This window comes from Tubulanus polymorphus, chromosome 5 (assembly GCF_964204645.1).
Source record: "Tubulanus polymorphus chromosome 5, tnTubPoly1.2, whole genome shotgun sequence".
Taxonomy (NCBI): Eukaryota; Metazoa; Nemertea; class Palaeonemertea; order Tubulaniformes; family Tubulanidae; genus Tubulanus; species Tubulanus polymorphus.
In genome coordinates this window covers 10,685,335-10,708,135 of record NC_134029.1, presented here as the reverse complement: position 1 = coordinate 10,708,135, position 22,801 = coordinate 10,685,335, and the positions used below count along the sequence as shown (strand labels likewise).

Genomic DNA, 22,801 nt, shown 5'->3' with positions numbered 1-22,801 from the left:
ATCTAACATAAATTTGGCAGAAACAAACGTAAAAACTAAAACTGTCTTAAAATTGCAATCACATGGATACCATCTTAACTTTTAGTACAAAGAAATACCGCATGAGGGCGCCACTAGCTAGAGCAAAATTAACTGTTACAAATTACACAATTGAACACTACATTCCGCATCGTGTATACATCCGCCATTTAACCGAATAATCCGATTTACTTATCATTTCTATTTATGCCTGCCGCTTCTGATATAATCATACATCCTTTACTATTACAATACGTCGTCTAATGATATTCAATGCAATATAACATTTCGACGTTCAAATATAGGTCATTATATAATCACAGGATTCTACATCTATGTCAATAATATTTTGCCAGATAGCTTGTTTGTGTACACATAAACCTGTTACGTTTTGCACATCGATTTACGGCTGTCGTTTGTAAAATGACGCTGAATGGTTAGCATTGTTTAGGTTTCATAATGGTAACGTTTTATAAGGCGTCAAAAAAGGAGATATATAAACAAGTACTTAATACTGGCATTCGATAGGCTATATCCGAACATACATCGATAAAAGAGATTCAAAATCTAATACTTAATAGGTTGAATAATGATAATAATTGAATCTTAGCACACATTGGTAAGAAAGCGTACTTATTTACTTATGATAGGTTGTATCAGAAGGGAGCGTACCACTAGTCCGGGGGTTCATTGGTCCGGGGGTTCACTAGTCCGGGGGTTCATTGGTCCGGGGGTTCACTAGTCCGGGGGTTCATTGGTCCGGGGGTTCATTGATCCGGGGGTTCATTGGTCCGGGATTGGATTTTAAACCTAAATGAAAGTTCCGGTATGCTATACAGTTAATGTAAGAACACACCGGACAACAATTGAAATTAAATACATTTTTTAAATAAATTCTCATGACGTTCGCCTATTATTAGTTGTCAGGAGCGTGGGAAATTAAGACAATCTATATGTTCCCAATGATGTTGTTTCTCAGTAATGCGAGTATCTCTGCCATTCTCGTATTAAACGTGTTGACCGAGTGTACGATATGGCTCAGAGACCGCGACTATCCACTGGAAGTAGGGGTATTGGCAAAATTCTGATTAACGAAGGCTACAAGTACCATTTTAATAGGCAACTGAGCGAGTGCATGCTCTGGCGATGCTGGCGGAAAGACTGCCGATCCAAGCTGAAAACAAACAATTTCAATAGAGACGATGGTGACCCCGGCAATATCACAGTTTTAGACGGTCCAGATGAACATAATCATGGCCACGACGATGCGGTGATTGAGGCGGGCGAATTTTCAAATACACTAAAAAATGAAGTCCGCACTGATCCCACAAAACCTGTTAAAAGAGTTTATGACCAAGAAATATCTAGGCTGCACCAACAAGGTGGTGGGGATCGCGATATTCCCGCGTTCAAGTCGGTGAGATCGGCAATTGCAAGAATAAAAACTAAGCATATGCCCGAAATACCACATGATATAGACTCTGTTAATGTCGCAGGTGAATGGGCCCGATGTTGGAATGGCAGGCGATTTTTGCTACACCAAGATAACGATTGGGGAATCCTTATATTTGGAGCCGATCGAAATCTACGGGCACTAAATGTAAGTAACACATTGTATATGGACGGCACGTTTAGAACCGCCCCAAGACCGTATCAACAAGTTTTCACAGTTCTGGGTGACTATCATGGGCGTGTCCTCCCGCTAGTTGTCGCACTTACTGTTAACCGTGAAATTGCTCATTATCGTCAGATAATACAGGTCTTAAAACGTGAAGTTAGAAGAGCAAGTAATCGTAGATGGCGACCAAATATGATAGTGTGTGACTTTGAGCTTGCGTTGATAACGGCTGTAGAAACAGAACTCCCTCAGACGAACATTGGTGGTTGCTATTTCCACTTTAACCAAGCTTTATGGCGACATGTCAAGTTGCTTGGACTTGTGAGAGCATATAGGAAAGATAACAGACTTCGTAAAATTGTACGGAAAGTAATGTCATTGGGCTTTTTGCCAGTCGCAATAGTTCGAAATAATTTTCGCCTGCTACTAAACAGAAATTCTACAAGAAGAGCGATCAGACAATACCCGACCCTTGATGATTTCCTGTTTTATGTAGAAAACACGTACATAAATGGCCAGTTTCCAATACCACTATGGAATGTGTACGAGCGAAACATGGATTGCCGTACCAATAACAATGCTGAAGGTAAATGGCTTGGTTTTTCCTTAAATCTACTAAATGTCATGCGCAATTTTAATAGTACGTGCTTTGCGCCTTGTTATATTATGATAATCCTGATAATTAAGAAAAAATCCTAGATCCATATGCAATCAGACAGGTTATTAAAATCCTAATTTTTATGGTACTTTGGATGAACATGCCACCTTATACAGTCTAATAGGACAACCACGGGATTCCTATTTATCATAGATAAGGACGATTTTCGTCTGTCCCAACCAAAGTCAATACAAACTCGCATCAAAATATTTGTTTAGAAAGGGGATAGTGCGAAAATCCTGGTAATACGACACAATTTATACCGCGAGTTTTGTCGTAAGCCGAATCGTACTATCGGGGTTCGACTGCATATTCACTTAAACACAAAAAGCTATTTTCAGCATTTCACAGGCGATGGAATGACCAGGTACAAGTCCGACATCCAAACTTATGGATCCTCATACGGCATCTGAAAGATCTACAGGCACAGACGGCAAATAGTATTGCCCAAATGAACAGAGGTGGCGATCCCACTGTGCGACGTCGCAAATGGCGCAACTTGGAAACACGTCTCCGCAGACTCAAAAGAGAGTATGAGGATGGTGATAGAGATGCCAGTAACTACTGGAGAGCAGTTAGCCATCTGATAGCCGACTTCTAGAATTTTTTGCAAATAATGGTTTTTACCATATAAAAATAAGGACGATATGTCAATAATCAACTGGTGATGTGATTCTCTGGTTACCGTAATTCGACTGACTGGTGTTTGTGTGGTTTTTCATTTGATTTTCTTTTAATTATTGGTTGTAAATACATATACATGTAATTACGCTCACTGAATATAGAAACTACATTATACAGGTTTATATTACGTTTTGAAAAATATAATAGTCGCAATTTCATATTTGGCAAAATCTAATGGCTGTTTTAGGACCTGATGCGGAGAGAAAAATATGTCTACCGGTACACCGAGACACATTTGACATAAAGCATCCCTGGATAGCAAAAACAAGTGATCAAAGCTAATCCCGGACTAGTGGACCCCCGGACTAGTGGACCCCCGGACTAGTGGACCCCCGGACTAGTGGACCCCCGGACTAGTGGACCCCCGGACTAGTGGGATGACCCCGTATCAGAAAATACATGTATATGAATAAAGGGACAAACATTGATACGATTTTCTTATTATCATTTTTTTTCTTATTTTTTTTTTGGACCTATGACTTATACAGCAAGACTCGAGGCACCGAGCTCCCTTACGATTTATTTAGCACGTCAATAAGAGCTTTAATCAGGAGATCTGAGTTTCCCTTGATGTCGCCATTGTGTATACGCCTTTAAAGGGTCCGCGGCACGGCTGGTATTTCTATTAGGAGGGTTTCGATTCCCTGCTCTGGACGAATTACGAGCGCGCGGATTACGACTAAACCGATTATGATCAGGCGGATTATGACTAAATGAATAACAGTTGTTCGGATTACGACCGGACGGACTCCGGTCTCGCGGATTACTACCGGACGGACTCCGGTCTCGTGGATTACGACCAGATGGACTATGGTCGAGCGGATTACGACCGGACGGACTACGGTCAAGCGGATTACGACCAGACGTACTACGGTCAAGCGAATTGTGATCAGACTGATGATAGTTGGACGAGTTACGATCGGACGTACTACGAACAAACGGATTCCGGTTGGACTTGCTCGAATTGGTTAACCATCTTAGTCCTCTAATAAGATTAGCCGCTAAGAGACTGCTGCCATCTTTTTTACCGAGATGAATCCGCCCGTCGGTTTCGTAGAGGGTCGCACTCATTTTATTAATGAAATTGTCATTGTTGATGAATATAACGCTTTCGTTATCGTTAAGACCATCGAAAACCATGTGGTTAAAACGATGGATGTTCCCATTAAGGCTTTCATCCATGGACACAATCGGCAAAGACACTAGGATCCTGCAACCATCACGATTCGAAATATCATTCACTCTGTCAACGAAGGCTGTCGCAATTAGCTCCACTTCCTCTTTAGGGTTACGCAGATCATTGACTCCCGTTTGAATAATTACATTCTTGACGGAGCTCGGAATTTCGTCTCTTTTAGGAATGTTCTTAATTCTCGCCGCTTTCCGGACCTCAATTGGCTTTCTGTAGCTGTTTTCGATTATTTTGAAGTCAATGAGTTTGGACATACTGTCCTCCAAGAACAGAGTGTCCGTTTCGGCTACCGGTTCAGGTCTGTCCCCTTCTTTGTTCTTAGAATATTGGTTCGAGAGCCGAAAAGGGGCGACTGACTGCGGGGTATCATTGGAGGGAGACGCACAGTCCTGGGTATTATAATTAGCGAGTATTTTGCATTCGTTGGTGAGTTGTACAATGTGTTCTTGAAGGATACTAATTTCCTGTCGGGATTCACTTAATTCTAATGATAATTTATCATTATCCACCATCATTAGCTGCCTTTCCCGCAAAAGATCTCTATTTGTTGAGTCAAGTTCCTCCAACTTGGCTGTCATACTTCTATTTCCTCCAGATCTTCGAAAGAGGCGGCTGCTGCCTTATCAACCATAGCTTCTGATTCCACACTGGATGTCTGAATTCGTAATTCAAGTTCGGAAACCTTAGCACGTAGCGCATTGTTTTTAGCTTTGAGCACCTTTACCTCTTCATAGTCGATCAGCGGGACCCATATTACGCTTACAGAGGATTAGAAGATAGGACTCTATACTAGACAATTTATACACCACACCGCAGTTTATATTGTCTGATACTTTGACTAGAGCTTCTTCTAGAACTGAGACGCGTCGGTTCACCATCAGTAATTCATTGACTGGGTCAGGCGCATGCGGAACTGATGAGACACTACGGGACTCTGCGGAGGCTACACTGCTTTTGCAGACTGAAAACTCCGTCACAGAGTAATCCAAGTCTTTGTTAGTCCACGTTACAATGAAATCAGGGTCATCCCCCAGCTCGGCATACATGAGCTTGTATACTGCAAAAATCCAGGCATGCACACGGTCCTCCGCTGTGATAAAACAACAACATCTCGCTTCTCTTTTATAGAGAGACAAATCAATTTTCTCGAAGGGAGTAAGCCGATTCGATGACTTCTGTTAGGAAACATCCTTCGAATGTCTTTTACTTCGAGGTTCGAGAAATCATCCGTATCACTGGCATCAGATTTTCTTTGTTGGTCAGCCATCTTGGATCGACGACACTGACGGAACCGTAGACAAGATATAAACGATCAAAAGTTCACAACTTACAATGAGTTATTTCCTACCAATTTCTGGGGAATATATAGCGCTACTCTTCATCCGATAATAGACGACGGACATCAGAAACGTATCAATGTTTTCAGTGCTGATTTCGGCATTCTTTAACAGGACAGTTTTAGCGTGTGTTCACTGCAAGAAGCGCCATCTCTTCATATGGTTAAATGGACCAATCAACGAACGTTTTACTGAACAAGGAAGTATTTCGCAAATCGATATATGACGTCATGCGCAACAACAGCGCCAGTAATGAAATCACGCTTCGTGAGGCCAGGGGGATGGTGGAAGCGAGTTCGGGAGTGATACCGGACCCCTGGCAAGCAAGGATGGTATCTGTCTTGAGAAATGAAATTTTGTTACACGTTCACGCGAGTGAAATGTGCACGTTACAGGCTCAAATGCGCACGTTACAATTACAAATCGTAAAACGTTGTTACCCTACGTAAAAATCTTATGCATTTAGTGGAAAAGTTCAAAGTTAGCTCGCTACCTACAACAAAAATCGGACAAGAATTTTTCCAGCGACAAATTTAAATGTTAGAGCTAGTAGTACCAACGAAGGATTCAGGCAATACCCAGTGTCATTTCTAAAAATATTTAACCGGTAATTAGACAGTACTGATGTAGCTTGTACAGGTAAAAGAGATTTACGTTCAGGCCAAATGAAATCATTTGATACCAGACACGACTAGTTGTTTCCGAAACAGATCCATATAGAGCTACGTGGGCAGTATTGGTCAAGAATTGGTCAGTTGAATAGTTGTTAGATGAAAGCCCACACCACATCTAATTATTTGACACCAAACACGACTGTGTTGCTTCTAAAATAGACAAGTTACCGGTAGTTGTTTCCGAAACAGATTCATATAGCTATGTGGTCAGTATTGGTAAAAAATTGGTCAGTTAGATAGTTGTTAGATCATAGCCTGCACCATATCTAGTCGCTCGACGCCCAAACACGATTTTATTGCTTAATAAAGATATAAATTACTTTCTGGTTAGCACTGGTAACTGGTCAGTACTGGTCTGGCATTGGTCAGTTAAACAATTTTTAGATTAATGTCCACATCATATCTAGTTATTTGACACCAAACAACTTTATTGATTGCAAAACAATTAATTTACTATATGGCTAGTACTGGTCATGCATTGGTCAGTTAATAGACAAGGTCCACGCCACGAGTTGATACCACACATGATTGGATTGTGCAGAACTGAGGCATTATGAGAATGCCGGTTTGCTAGCGTATCTATTTAACACCCGTATTGCTCGGGTTAGCTTTACTATCAAAGGGTGGCGCTATATGTAAATTTCACATAAATCAACGACTTTCGGCTATTAGCGGTACTTAAGACCACTTGAAAACATTATAGTCAATTACGGTAGTAGTGAACATAAAAAGATACAGTACAAAGATACAGTACGGTGTACAGTTAAGGACATGATTCCATAGGACCCATACCAGAGACATTTTGTTCAGAAAAGGACTATTAGTTAAACACTAATCTTCATTTTCAGCAATTAACGATCTGGTGAATCAATTAGTGATTCGGTCTTTCGGTGGTTCGAGATAAAATGCCCGCAAAATAAGAACCTAACGAACCAGGGCTGACCACAAATTGCCCAACAGAAAATTTTCGAAACGACACAATCCAATCATGTTTGGTATCAAATGTGGCGTGGACCATGGTCTTCTAACTGACCAATGCATGACCAGTACTGACCATATAGTAAATTATTTGTTTGCAAACAATTAAGTTGTTTGGTGTCAAATAACTAGATATGATGTGGGCATTAATCTAAAAATTGTTTAACTGACCAATGCTTGACCAGTACAGACCAGTAACCAGTGCTAACCAGAACCCCCATAAGTAATTTATATGTTTAGTGAATCTTTCGTTAGTACTACTAGCTCTTACATTTAAATTTGTCGCTTGAAAAAGTCTTGTCCGATTTTTGTTGTAGGTAACGAGCTAACTTTGAAATTCCGCTAAAATGCATAAGATTTTTACGTAGGGTTTTGAACGAACAACGTTTCCATTTGTAATTGTAACGTGCGCATTTGAGCCTGTAACGTGCACATTTCACTCGCGTGAACGTGCGTATCGGTACCAACATGCGAGACTTGTCAAACTTTTACGATCAAGACTTTTAAACTGAACAAAGAAGATATCATATCATAATTATATATACATGAATAGATGGAATGATAATGTAGTAGTTTTAAATGTTTCGTAGCTGCAGTCCACTGACCACAGATCAAAGCTAATTGCCTGATATGAAATATATTTTTGTTATAGAGATGTAGTAGATCAGTGAGAATTCAAACTTATGGTTAATTTTGAGTGATCACAACGCTAACCAATAGAGAAAGCTGTAAGGCCTAAGAAAAGATGCATTAAGTATAACATATCTTTCAATATAATGATGAAGTATTCAAATAGCCATCACAACAATAGTTTGACTTATCTTATTGAAAAATACCGAAGTGTTAATGGAAAAACCTTGAATTCGAAACAATTCCACACTCAATCGTTTACTTTGAAAACACAATTTGCATTTTGTGGACATGTATTTTTTTTCTGCACCAAAAGCATGAAGTATATTATCTTTGCTTGTAAAAATTTGAAATTTTGGGGAAGATTTTTGGCCTCGTTAACCTGTGAACACGTCCTTCATATATTTTCTAAGACCGACCCTTGAAATGATGCTGAGAGTTTCGACGATAATTTTGGTAGGATGTAAACTTAGGCTGCTTCGTATCCGTGGAGGGTAGCTTATTATTGATTCTATACACAATAATCATAAGTACCATGAGATTCGATAGAATATCGTTTTTCAATCATACGTACACGAATTATCGCGATATAAAGATAAATAATATGTTCATATACTTTTTACGTCTTATACTGTATATTTCTTTAGTAGTATAAATAAAGAGTGGATCAGCAGGCCACCTGAGACCATTCCACGATCTAAGGTCAGTTGCCAAAAGTTAGTAAGTTTACCAGTGGATAGTTAACATTTATAATGACAATTAAATTTTCATTGCTAAAATAACTTTGTACTCGTTGACTCAAAAGCAGAGAATTGAAAATACGATAATACGATACGAAAACTCAGTGTACAAATTCAAAAAGATTATCTCTAGTGAAAGATCGAACGTTGTGTCGTAATTTTCTAATGATAAAACATGGTTTGAAATTTGAAATGTGTACATAAATGATCTTTTTCAGTGTATTTAGTCATGTATCATATTGGATGATGGTTAATTTAAACTATCTTTTGAGAAACGGGTCCCAGAGCTGTATCCTTTACTCCTGTAATAGAGGATGCAATCTATTTGCGACAAACAGCTAGTGCAAATGGCTAGAAAAGGTAACAATAGTGCATTGGCAAACTTAGAGCAAGCGTACATTGGTTGTTTAGGTTTTTCGAAGGGGAGAATTTGTGGGAAAATTAATCATTACTGAGATATATCCGTGGCGAGCTTTTCCAGGGATTTAAAAAGTTGAGCTGTACACAAGGAATTTTGTGTAGTCCAATATCCGTGATTACCTCTGGCGTGGAGAGATACAATCTAAAAACAACCCTAGAGTCAAATATTTTACCACAATTTTTTATGATCAATAAAAAGATTGAGTAACAGACATTTAAACAGTATTATCTAAATTCCACCCCATTTTAAACTCATTCATCTCTACACAACCTCCAACTTGTTGAACAGTCCACATTAAAATTATGGACCACTATTCTTGCTCATCTACACTGGCTACCAATCTAGAAAAGGATTAAACTTGAGTGTTTGATGTTATAACAATACCAGACTGAATTATGGATTCGGTTTCTACTTTTTAATTGAACATTTATATCACATATTGGGCATCATTTTTACCAGTATATATGGAATAACCTATCCATATATCATGTTCAATTTTATATAATCTGACTTTTGAGATGTCATTCAATCAATGCACATGCGGTCGTCGCTTTCAATAGCCACCACGCACTGGCTCCTTAGTATTTCTTTGGTGATACCATTGGCGGACGATCCCACACGTTTCTTGCTCCAGCCCTAGAATGCTCAATATTCGTCATGAACCCCGATTTGAGTTTAAATTCAAAATACTCCTAAAACACACCTGTTAACTAGATTACTCTAAAACACCTTTATGTGCAAGAATCAGTGAAATTGGCGCTTTATCAGTTGTATTCATCATTCGTACCCACGAATCTCGTATCGTATCCTATGAATGTGGAGACCCATCCTCGTAAAGAGAATGAATAGGCTCTGTTGCGTTCATATCATTTGATATGAGGCTACGTGTCATCTTCAATTGAAATCACGTTGTTTTTTTAAAGGGTGGGCGAGAATATATTCTAATGTTTTTGTTTCTCTGAATGTTGCTATTTAAGAGTTCAATAATTTCAGGCTACCAAACAAAGGATTTTCCGTATGTTTCGTGACATGTTTTTCCATAACCCTAGGAGAGCATTTTAGGTATTTTTTGCGGATGACCGAAAGCTGCTGCCCCTTTCTAGTAATTTGATGATATCCGTCGAAATCTAAATTCTAAAAAGGAATCAGGCATATCTTCTTGTTTGACTAAATATGAACTCAACAACAAGTGACACTCCCTTCAAAGGCGCCGAAGTAAAATCATGTGTCGAGTGGAGATGATATTGTGTCAGAATTTCTTCAAAATCGGAGAAAATTGAATATTTTGAAAATAATCATTTTACATGTATGTTTAAATCCGTTATAACTGGATCAATTTTCATGAAAAAATATCTATGGAATCAGCGAAATGTAATTAAGAAGAATACTATGTTTAAAAAGTTATCAAAGACATTTGAAAAAAGTTTTCTGAATTCGTCAACTGTTAAACTAGTAACAACCAGATGTGTTCCCATTAAACCACCGACCGCGAGCCGAGTCGATGAGAGATGTGCCCTACACTGAAAATCTCAAGTGCTATAAAACCGGTTTTTTAGGTGCCGCTGAATGTCGGCCGTTAAAAAACTGAACAATTCCCATTTGGAAAGGGCCTACGTAGTTAGACAAAATTCAAGATGTGTATATCGTGTGATACAGGCTCCATATTTCATGTGCGTTTGGAATTTAACCTTGTTTATAACGAACACGCATGTATTTATGCTATTTTAGATTTAAAAAGAGCGCACGAAAGTGTTTCATGAGACCCGCAAATAACGTCAGTAATAGGGGTAATGGGCTTTCAGATCAAAGGTCGAAGGGTCGAGCTCATAAAAAAGTGAAAATAACAATAATTTACAGTTGAATTAGTCGCGCACACTCCTAATTCAACTGTAAATTATTGTTATTTTCATTTTTTACTCACTCGCCCCTTCAACCTTTAACCTGAAAGCCCATTACCCCTATTACTCTTAAAATAATCATATACATGAATAACATTTAAATTGACAGATTATTCAATATAAAAGTATATATTTACAACATTATTTCAATATTCATATTTGTATGAGTTAGATTTTTAAACATTAAAAGTGTTAGTAGTAATAGGGATAATGGGCTTTCAAGCCAAAGGTCGAACGGTCGAGCTCGTAAAAAATGAAAAACATAAAAATAATTACAATTTCTACTTGAATTAGGAGTGAAACTCATGAAAATGAAAAATAAATTCTCACACGCTCGAATTTATTTTTCATTTTCATGAGTTTCACTCCTAATTCAAGTAGAAATTGTAATTATTTTTATGTTTTTCATTTTTACTCACCCGCCCGTTCAACCTTTAGCTTGAAAGCCCATTATCCCTATTACTCTTAAAATATTCATATATATATGAATAACATTTAAATCATTGAACTTCTAAAATCAATTTTAATAAAAAATATAGTATTAAAATGGAAGCAAATAAGTACTACTGCCCAACATGTAATATCGATATAGATAAGTCTCAAAAAGCAAGACACAATAAAACTATAACACATTTAGAGAATAAATTGAAACTAGAATATAAAGATGATATATTAGAAACTAAATTAGAAGAATTAAAGAATGAAAAAGAAACATACAAATGTGATACATGTAATCAATCATTCAGTGATAAAAGATATTATAAAGAACATTTAAAATCTATAAGTCATATTAGAAATAAGAATAATAATATTTTAGGTGAAGATTATTTTGATAATGATAACGATAAGAAACAGAAGACAATTAAAAGAATAAAAAATAAATTAAACAATAAAAGACCATACATGGAAGATGTAAGAAATTATATTAATTCATTAGATAATAAAAAAGATATAGAGATAACCGAAGCATTTAAAAGTGATATTGGTCCAGCAGCTATCGAGTTTAAATTTCATAAAGGAAAAACAATAGAAGAAAATAAAAAACATTTAGAAAATATGAAAGAAATAATAAAAATAATTACAGATGTTGAATATCCTAAAATTAGTATATCAGTTAAAGTAAAGTTTATAAAATCTGAAGATAAACCAATATATAATATAAATTCTCATTCACAACATATTATATCTAAACAACATATAGATGATAAATTAGATAAATGTTATAATGAAGTAAACACTAAAATAGAAGAGAAATATTTTGAAGGATCTGGTTTAATATTTGATGAGATAATATTTATAACTTTACATGTTTATAACACAAAATATAATAAGTTAACTAAATCAAAACCAATTGATGAAAATAATTTATCATATTATAAAGATGATAGTATAAATGGAACAAGTTATATTAAACTACCATTTAAAACTAATGGTGTAATAAATATACAAAATTTTGATAATAAATGTTTTATATGGGCTATAATAAGTTGTTTACACCCAGTTGAAGATTATAAACAACATAGTTTTAGATTAACTCATTATAAACAATTTGAAAATAATTATAAGATAGATAAGTATCCTGTTAGAATTAAAAATGTTCCAAAAATAGAAAGAGATAATAATCTTAAAATAAATGTATTTGATTTGATTAAATTACCAAATACAAAAGGAAATAATATTAAACATTATACATTAGAACCTTTATATCTATCAAAAGATTATGATTCAAATGATGTTATAGATATACTATATTATGAGAATCATTATATGTGGATTAAACAAATAGATTTATTTTTCAAATCAGAAAATGATCACCATAAAATATATCTATGTAGAAAATGTTTACATAGATTCAGTAATGAAAGTACATTATTAAATCATAAACAACTATGTGATAATCATGATTATTGTAAATTAGTTTTACCAAGTGAAAAAGATAAAATATTAGAATTCAAAAAATAGGATTACAAAAATAAAGTACCATTTGTAATATATGGAGATTTTGAATCATTAAATAAAGAATTAACTGATCAAGATAGAAAAGAAATATATTATAAAAGAAAGAAATTAAATTCTAATGAAAATGATTTTTCAGATGAACCACCAAAAACAAATACAATTAAAAAGATTCATCAATCAGCTGCTGCTTTCGGGTTATATATTAAATCTGATTATCCAGAACTAATTGAAAGTGAATATTATAATTATAGAAATGAAAATGTTATCAATCATTTTTGTGACTTATTAATTGAATATGAAATAAAATTTAATGAAAAGTTAAATAAGAATATAGAAATAATTATGACAGAAGAAGATAAAGAAGAATTTGAGTTTGCAGATAAATGTTATTATTGTGAAAAGATATTTAATTATAAAGATAAAAAAGTAAGAGATCATGATCATTTGAATGGAAAGTTTAGAGGCGCTGCACATGAGAATTGTAATTTACAAGCTAAGAAAATTAACTTTGTACCAGTTATATTTCATAATCTATCAGGATATGATGCACATTTATTTATCAAACAGCTATGTTATAAAATAGAAGAAATCAATAATGAAATAGAAATATTAAATTCAAATAGATCAAAAGATAAAATACCAACTTATAAATTTAAAATGTTAGCTAAAACATCTGAGAATTATATATCATTCCAATTTGGTTGTCTAAGATTTATAGATTCATATAGATTTTTAAATAGTTCATTAGATAACTTATCAAAATCATTAGTTGATGATGAATTAAGGATATTAAAAGAATATTACCCAAATTATGATGATTTTAAATTAATGAGATATAAAGGAGCAATTCCATATTCTTTCTATAAAAATCATAATGATTTTAAAATAACTGAATTATTGAAAGAACAATTCTATGATGAATTAAAAAATGAATATGTTAAAGATGAAGTCTATAATAGAACATTGAATATTTGGAATCATTTCAAAATAGAAAATCATGGGCAATTAGTAGATTTATATTTAAAATCAGATGTATTATTATTAACCGATATATTCGAAAGGTTTAGAGATGTAAACCTAAAATATTTTAATATTGATCCTTGTCATTGTTATTCTAGCCCAGGATTAACATGGGATTGTGGATTAAAATTTACAGATATAAAAATGGATTTGTTAACAAATATAGATCAATTACTATTATTTGAAAAATCTATAAGAGGAGGTGTTTCAGGTGTATTGGGTGATAGATATTTCAATGTAAATGATAATCCTGGATATAAATTATTATACATAGATGCAAATAATCTTTATGGTTGGGCAATGATGGAACCACAACCTTATGGGATGTTTGAAATAACTGAAGTTTTACAAATTGATAAATTTGATTGGAAGAAAAGAATTCTAGATATTGCAGATGATTCAGATACTGGTTACTTCTTTGTTGTAGATTTAGAATACCCTGAAAATATTAAATTCAAATCTAGAAATCTAGCATATTGTCCCGAACATAAAATTGTTAAACATGAGGAATTATCAAATTATCAAAAAAGAATTAAACCCGATAATCATATTCATACTGAAAAGTTAATGGTAACTCAAGAAGATAAATATAATTATGTAGTACATTATAGAATGTTGAAGTTTTATTTGAGACAAGGAATGATATTTAAAAAAGTACATAGATATATTTCATTTAATCAATCTAAATGGTTAGAAAAATATATAGATTTTAATACTACACAGAGAACTAAATCTAAAACAGATTTTGAGAAGGATTTTTTTAAATTGATGAATAATGCATTTTATGGAAAAACATGTGAAAATATTAGAAATAGAAGTGATATTGAGTTAGTTAGTAATGGTAAAAGAATTAGACATTTGCAATCGTATCCGAAATTCATAGGTAATAGAATATTTGATGAAAATTTAGCAGCAGTTAAATTAAAAAGAACTTCAATGAAATTCAATAAACCGATTTATGTTGGAGCTGCAGTTTTAGAATTATCAAAGTTACTAATGTATGAATTCTATTATAATATATTACAACCCCATTTTGGAGAAAAGAATATAGAAATATTATATTTTGATACAGATTCTTACATATTAAAGATAAAAAGTGATAATATAAGAGATGATTTAAAAACATTAAATCATCATTTTGATTTTAGTAACTATCCAAAAAATCATGAATTGTTTAACAATGATAATAAAAAAGTTCCCGGTAAATTCAAAGATGAATTGGGTGGTGAAGAAATGATAGAGTTGGAGAGTAAACAAGTACACAGTGAATTCTTAGATAGAATTAAAGATACTTCAAGCGTCAAATCTGTAGATTATAAATTTAAAAAACTAACTGAGTTAACAATTCACAAGAAATATTTAATTACTAACATTGAAACAATTACTAATAAATATGGAGATAAATTAGTAATTCATTTAGAATATGAAGGATTAAAAGGAAATAAATATAAATTCAGAACTTATTTACCAGATAGATTTCATAGATTATCAAGTGAAGATCTAGAAGAATTATGTTCTGGAGATTTCTATTTCGTATATAAAGGTAAGAATGAAAAAGGGCACCATGAAATAGATTTCGAATAAGAAAATATGTAAAATAAATGGTGGAATTAAAAGAATACAGAATATTTGTTGATTCTAGAAAACTTACAAATTATAAATCACATAATTTATTAGTACAATTAGACAGAGAATTTAAGAATTGTGTTGATTTAAAATTAGTTAATATAAGTTTATGTAATTCTTTTTACAATGTATCGGATAAAACTTTTGAACATAGAGGGTTTATGATTTATATGAGAAATAAAGATAAATGGTTTCATATATTTTTAAAACCAGGATTATATAATTTAGAATCATTAGCACAGGAAATTAATAGAAGAGCTCGGTTGAAAATCGGGGGCACTTCTGTATTTGAAATTAAATTTAATAAAATTGATAGTACTAATAAAATAAGAATAAAGATATCTAATGAACAACATAAATTTATGGTAAACAAACCACTGGCTAAAATGTTAGGAATTAAACCACTTACAGTTACTGGAAACGCAGAAGGCAGCTCAAATATAATACCTTTTACGCACTTTTATATTTATTGCAATTTAATCGAGCCTACAAAAACTTTCGAAGCAACTAAAGAAACAATTTGTAGTTCTAGTATACTAAATATTTTACCGCTAAAAAATGTTAAACAATTTGGAACTCAAATAAATTATAATTTAACAGAATGTGATTTTAAACCTTGCATTCCTAAATTTAATAATTTTAAATTAGAAATAAGAAATCATAATGGATACTTAATTGATTTGAATAACTTTCCTGTGATATATGAATTAGTTATAAGATGTAAAGAGTAATTTTTCACCTATATAAATGAATATAACTGTTGGACCGAGTATATGTTTTGGATTTGATTTTAAACGTGAGAAAGAAATGAAATTTAACATTACTGATGTAATTACACATATTAAAAATATTGCATTTTCTAATGAAACAACATTTGAGTATGAAACAACAATAGATTTAAATGTAGAACTTTAAATGTAGAAAAGATTACTAATTTAATAAGAGAATCTTTAAGATTTTATGAATTAGATGAAGATTTTATCATCGATGATATTAAAAAAATAATAATTGAAATATATACAAATGAAACTAGTAATAAAATAAATGTTGAATTAATCATAAATAAGATAACTAAATATTTTGATGATAGTAATTTTTTGATAAATAAATGAGTGATAATAAGTGGATAATAACTGGATTATATAATGGCGCATTACTATCAGTTGGAACTGTTGGTTATTCAATGGTATTAAAAAAAGTATTCAAAATGGGAAGTGATAGATTTGATAGATTTGATATAAATGATATTTTAAAGTTAACGTTAGCAGTTACTTTATCTAATTTAACTATTGATTATTTGGAAAAACAAAAATATATTCCTCCCATATAAATGCATAATTTTTTTGCTAAATAAATGGCTTCTGCAATTATAACTATTATAGGATCGGCAATTGTTAACGCTTTAGCATTTACTGGTGGTGGTTATTTATTTAAACATATTGATAAAAATAGTTCATTAGGAGAACAAAGAAGACATAACTTAGCGTTAGAGAAATACAATAAAGCTGCAGAAGAATATAGAGAAAAGAGACAAAACTATATGGATTACATCAATAAAGAATTATATGATCAGAAGATTTCACACAGAGATTTTCAATCAGTTGATGATGCAATGAGTTTATATAACGCAGTAACCAATAAAGAAAAATTACATCTATACAAACCTAAATTATCAGATTATTATACCCCGAGTAAAGAACAACAGAAATATGAAATAATTTGGATTTTAGGTGGAACTGTTATTGTTATATTTGTTGCTTATAAGTTTACTAATTAGTAATTTTTATTCTAAATAAATGGAAGATAAAGTTGATTGTATTGATATTATTCCTCATGATATAAATAAAACTAAATTAAAAACATATTTAGAAAAACAAATATTAGAATTTGAAAGTGACTTAAAGATAAAAAAGAAAAAATATTTAAAAAGTAAAATTATATATTATTTGATTATAAGTGGTTCGGTTACAATTAGTTCTGTAATAACATTTTTAGCAATATTCAGCCCATTAACACCTTTAGCTATATCAATTGGTGTATTAGGATTAAGTTCAAGTGTTTTAACTGGTATAAGTTCAAAATTAAATATAAAAAGTAATAAAGAAAAAATTAAAACTAATATAAAAGAAATTAATAAATTAAAGAACACACTAGATTATATAATAAGTTTAAATGGCCATATAACAGTTGAAGAACAAGATAAATTATTAAAAGAATTAATAAATTATTAATTTTTTAGTTATATAAATGGTAGATAGTTTTCCAAAAGCTTTCCGATATAATAAATCAATTAAATATAATATTCCAGCAATAGATTTTAATAAAGATATTACATATAGAAATGAAGTTTTAGATTCATTAACTAATTTAGAAATTTATGTTACTGAAACTAATAATTTTAATGCAAAGATGGAAAATATATTTCATATATATTTAATTAATTTTAAAAAATTGAAAGATGAAAAACAATGGTTATTAAAATCTAATATGAAGTATTGGCAGAATCAATTAAATTTTGCTGTTTATTGTGCAACAACAAGATGTGGAATTAGTTGGAATGATCATTTGAATAATTCTAAATATAAACTAATTCAAAGTTTATTTAGATTTCATACATACTTTCAAATCAGAATAATATTAAATGAATTAGAGTGCGCTTTACCAGGATCTAGGTATTTCAAAGAATTGGATAATAATATTAATTTATCAAAGTTTTATAAAATTTGTAATGAATTTAATATAAATATAAATAATTCTGATTTTAGAACAAAAATTGGAACAATAAGATCACTTCCATGCCCTAGAAAGATTGCAGAATATTGTGCACTTCCCATACCATCTAATAGTTTTTATAATATCTATAATAATAAATTAGGTTATGGTAAAATAGAAACAAAGGATTTAGAAACATTAAATTTCAATAAATTACCGAAATTTTATGATAATTTAAAACAAGAAAACAATAATGGTTGGGTTTATTTTATTTTAGAAAATAGTGAAGGTTTTACTAAATCAGGTATAGAAAGAATAAATCAATCTATTAGAACTTATTTGATTTGTATTCTAGGATCACAAGTTGAAACAAGATCACCGATAATTGGAAATTTGAATACATCATTCGATACACAAAAACAATTTAAAGTTTTATTTGAAGATTCCATACATAATGATAAAAATAGATCGATTCCAGAAAACATTATAAGATATCAAAATTATTTAGATAAATCTCATGTAAGACTTAATTGTATAGGCCCTAATCTATTAATTATTTCTAATGATTTAGTATTGAAGATGGGAAATATAATTGGTTATAATAATCTAATTAAAACTGCAACAATAAATAATTCATTTGGATTAAATGATATAAATAAAAAGATTATTACTGCTCCAAAATTAATGGAAGGTGAAAAAAATAAAAAACATATTCAATCAACAGAAACTAAAACTAAGAATATTAAATTAAATAATGATTCTAAAATAAAAGATTACAATACATCAGAAAATAATAGAACTGATAAAATTCAACATGATATAATTAAACTAAATGATGATAATAAATCCCATGAAAATACTAAATTAGCTATAACTTGTATAGGAATTGTAATCGGAGGAATATTATATTTTAAATTTTAATTTTTTTATTATGTAAATGGTAGAAGGTGTAGAAGATTATGAAATGGGAGAAATGGGAAATAATAATGAAGGATATATTGATGATGAACCACAACCCGATTTTAATGAAACTAATATTGATAATGATGATGAATCAGGATATAATACTAATTTAGCAGATAGTGGTTCTAAAGCCCCATCAACAGATGAATTTGATAGAAGAACTAGATCGAGAATAAATCCTGAAAATGAAAATCAAGGTTTAAAAAAGGAAGATTTAGAAAATATTGGATTTATATATAAGTTTCAAGATGTATTTGAAAGATCTGGATATAATATAAATTACAGAGGCGCCAGACTTTTAGTACAAGATTTAAAGTTTTTAGATGGTGAATATTATTATCATTTGAAAGATGATTACTATATTAATATCACTAATCAAAGTACAAAACTAAGTAAAATATTAGCAGAATCAACTTTGCTTAAGTTAGAACCAGATAGAATTAAGAGAATAAGTAATAGTAATGAAATAACTAATGTTACACAAGAAGAAAGAAATAATAATATAAGAGTATTTAGTGAAAGAATTGATAACTTATTTAAAATAATCGATAATAATTTAGAAACAGAAATGGAAGATCATAGAGATCGATTAGATAGATTAAGATCTTCAACACCCGAAACATCGAGAAGAGACACTCAACAAATTGATAATGATTCAAGTCAATTACAATTAGTATTAGAAAAACAAATTGATAGATTAAGAGATTCATTTGACGAAGAGATGAATAGTATTGGAATAAATCGAATACAATCTTTACTAGAAAAAGGATTACTTGATTTAACTGATGATGAATTAGAAGCATTTCCTGAACAAACACGTAGAGAAATTAAAGGTATGCAAGAATCAGCTGATAAAATTGCGCATGAAAAAAGTAAAAGAGATATTAAAATTAACATTTTAGAAAAAGAATTAACTGATAAAAATAAAGAAATAGAAAAATTAAAGTCTGATTTAGACCATCAAGTAATAGATGAAATAGAATATAGACAAAAAGAATTAGGTTTAGAAAAAGAAATTAATAATTTAAAAGATAATTTAGAAGTACAAAAAGGTGAAAGAGATATATTATTAAAAGAATTTGGTAATAATTTTAAAAGATTAAAAGATGTTTTTAAAAGATATCTAATAAAACCAAATTCTGAAATATCATTAAAAGACAGAATAAGATTATTATTTAAATTAGAAGGAATAACAATTCTTTCAATTCTAACATCTGTAACTATGGTATTTACAACAATTGGTTTAGCAATATCAAATGCTTTGAAATCTACTCCTACTCCCACTCCCAATAAACCAGATAAACCTCCAGGTAATAATTCTATACAAGATAAAGTTAAAGATGGTTTAAAGAAATTAGCAAAATATTTATGGGAACTATCTAAAAAATCTGCTGCAGCTTTACCAGGAGTTATTGCTTCAATTGTTGGTTTTATATTGAAATCTGCAGGAAACATTATTAACTTTGCTGCTGAACATATTATTTTATTTTTAATTACAGTTGTAAGTGCTATTATTTTTGGGTTAGTGAATATGATATCAAAAAATATCAAGTAAACCATGATATCAAAAATAAATAATTAATTTTTTTGTTAAATAAATGAGTGGGAGTTATATCAATCCTTCTAAGAATCATAGAATATCTAATGCTATTAAAGCAGAAAGATCACATCATATAATTACTCATAACCCTTCAAATATTAATCCCGATGAAACTTTATACGTTAGAATCCCTCGATTAACACAAAATACTTTTTACGTTCCAAACAGTATTTATTTATCAGCTGATATAAAAGTAATCGGTAATAATAATAATTATGTCGTTGATAATGTTGGAAGATATTTGATTAAAAAGTTAACAATAAAGATTGGTCCAGAAACAGTTTTCTCATTAGATGATTATAATTTATTTATGCACTATAAAGATTTATGGTTAACTAAAGAAAATAGAAATAATATGATATTTCAAGGCATCCAATCAGAAAACCAAAATAAATTAAGATCAGAAGCTAATAGCGCAATATTAACAAATGATGTAGATAAATTGATAAAAAGTATATATGGAAACAAATATAAAATTCCATTAGACTTTGAATTGATAAATAATAATGCCCCTTTATATAAATACGCAATTCAAGAAGATGTTATATTTGAGATAACATTTGCTCCTGTAAATGAAATTGTATTATCTAGCGTTAATAAAGATATGAGTTATAAATTATCGAATATATGTTTAGAATATGATACAGTAACTGATGAAAATATTTCAAGTATAATTCAAACTCAATACAATCAAGGATTTTCATTATTATATGATTATATTGATAAATTTAAAACTGTAACTATTAATGCAAATGATGAAATAATTAATGAGAATATTAACTTTCCTAGAAGATCTATTAAAGGTATATTAATATTTTTTACCATTGGAACGTATACTAATGGCGCAATAAATGTTGATAATTATTATAATCCTGAAATAACAAAAGTAGAAATAACTATCGAAGGAATAGCAAATAAAATATTTTGTCAAGGAATGAGAATGATAGATCAATGGGTAGAAATTGAAAAACATTTTATGAATGAAAAAATAAAATCATTTGAAAATTGTAACATTAATCAAATTGATTATTATACCGGTAATAAATATGCATTATGGTTAGATTTTAGAACAACTGAAGATAATTCATTACATGGTTCTGGAAAAAAACTACAAAATACAAAAGATGGAATACAATTATTCATGATAAAGAAAAAGGGAATTAAAAATTTTAAAATGCATATTTATATTATATCTGACGCGCAATTAAATATTGTAAATTCACAATTAGATGGTGTTATGTATTAAAATTTTAACTTTAATAAAAATGTATATAATAAATGGAAGGAGGTAAAGTATATAAACATATTCCATACATCGATACACATGAAAATAATGATGGTTTATATTATGTAATACCTTGTAATATAGCTTTGATATTTGATCCTATTTTTAAAAATTATAAAACTAAACTGATAGAAATCGATAATAATAAAAGTGGTGTTGTTAATAATAGTGTAATTGATAATAATGTAATACCTACTACACCTGTAATACCTACTACTACATCTGTAATACCTACTACACCTGTAATACCTTCTACATCTAATAATGTAATACCTTCTACACCTGTAATACCTTCTACATCTAATAATGTGATACCTAATACATCTAATAATGTAATACCTTCTACATCTAATAATGTAATACCTTCTACATCTAATAATGCAATAATATTAAATGTTAGTGAAAATAGAAATTATTGTGGTTATTGTAATGGTGAATTTTCAAACGCTCCATCAAATTGGAATAAACATATGAATACAAATTCACATATTACTAATGTTATAGAACGTGTTGGTTTAAAAGAATTTATAGAACACCCATTTAGATATGTTACAAAATTTGTTTCAAATAAAAAAGTAAATGGTAAAGAATTATATGAAGATTTTTTATTAGCAACACCTAATAAAGATGAATTAGATTTAACTGATGCTAATGAAATATTAGGATCAAACACTGTAAATGAAATATTAGGAGCAAACTCTAATAAAGATGATAATGAAAATGGTGCCATACGCCCACATGATGATATAGTTACAGTTAAACATATTGATATTAAAGATTCTATGAAA

General features: G+C 30.7%; 1 protein-coding gene across 1 annotated transcript; it reads left to right on the top strand.

The window, feature by feature from the left end:
* Positions 1–1,051: 1,051 nt before the first annotated feature.
* LOC141906224 (uncharacterized) lies at positions 1,052–2,895 on the top strand. The gene is made up of 2 exons (XM_074795466.1): positions 1,052–2,222; positions 2,636–2,895. Exons 1-2 carry the CDS (start codon positions 1,052–1,054, stop codon positions 2,893–2,895), a joined length of 1,431 nt encoding a protein of 476 aa, XP_074651567.1.
* The last annotated feature ends 19,906 nt before the right edge of the window (positions 2,896–22,801 follow it).

Excerpts from the sequence above, each read along its gene's own strand:
- LOC141906224 (XM_074795466.1), top strand. The coding sequence starts at position 1,052 with ATGGCTCAGAGACCGCGACTATCCACTGGAAGTAGGGGTATTGGCAAA. Across the intron at positions 2,223-2,635 it reads TACCAATAACAATGCTGAAG|CATTTCACAGGCGATGGAAT; the intron begins GTAAATGGCTTG and ends AGCTATTTTCAG.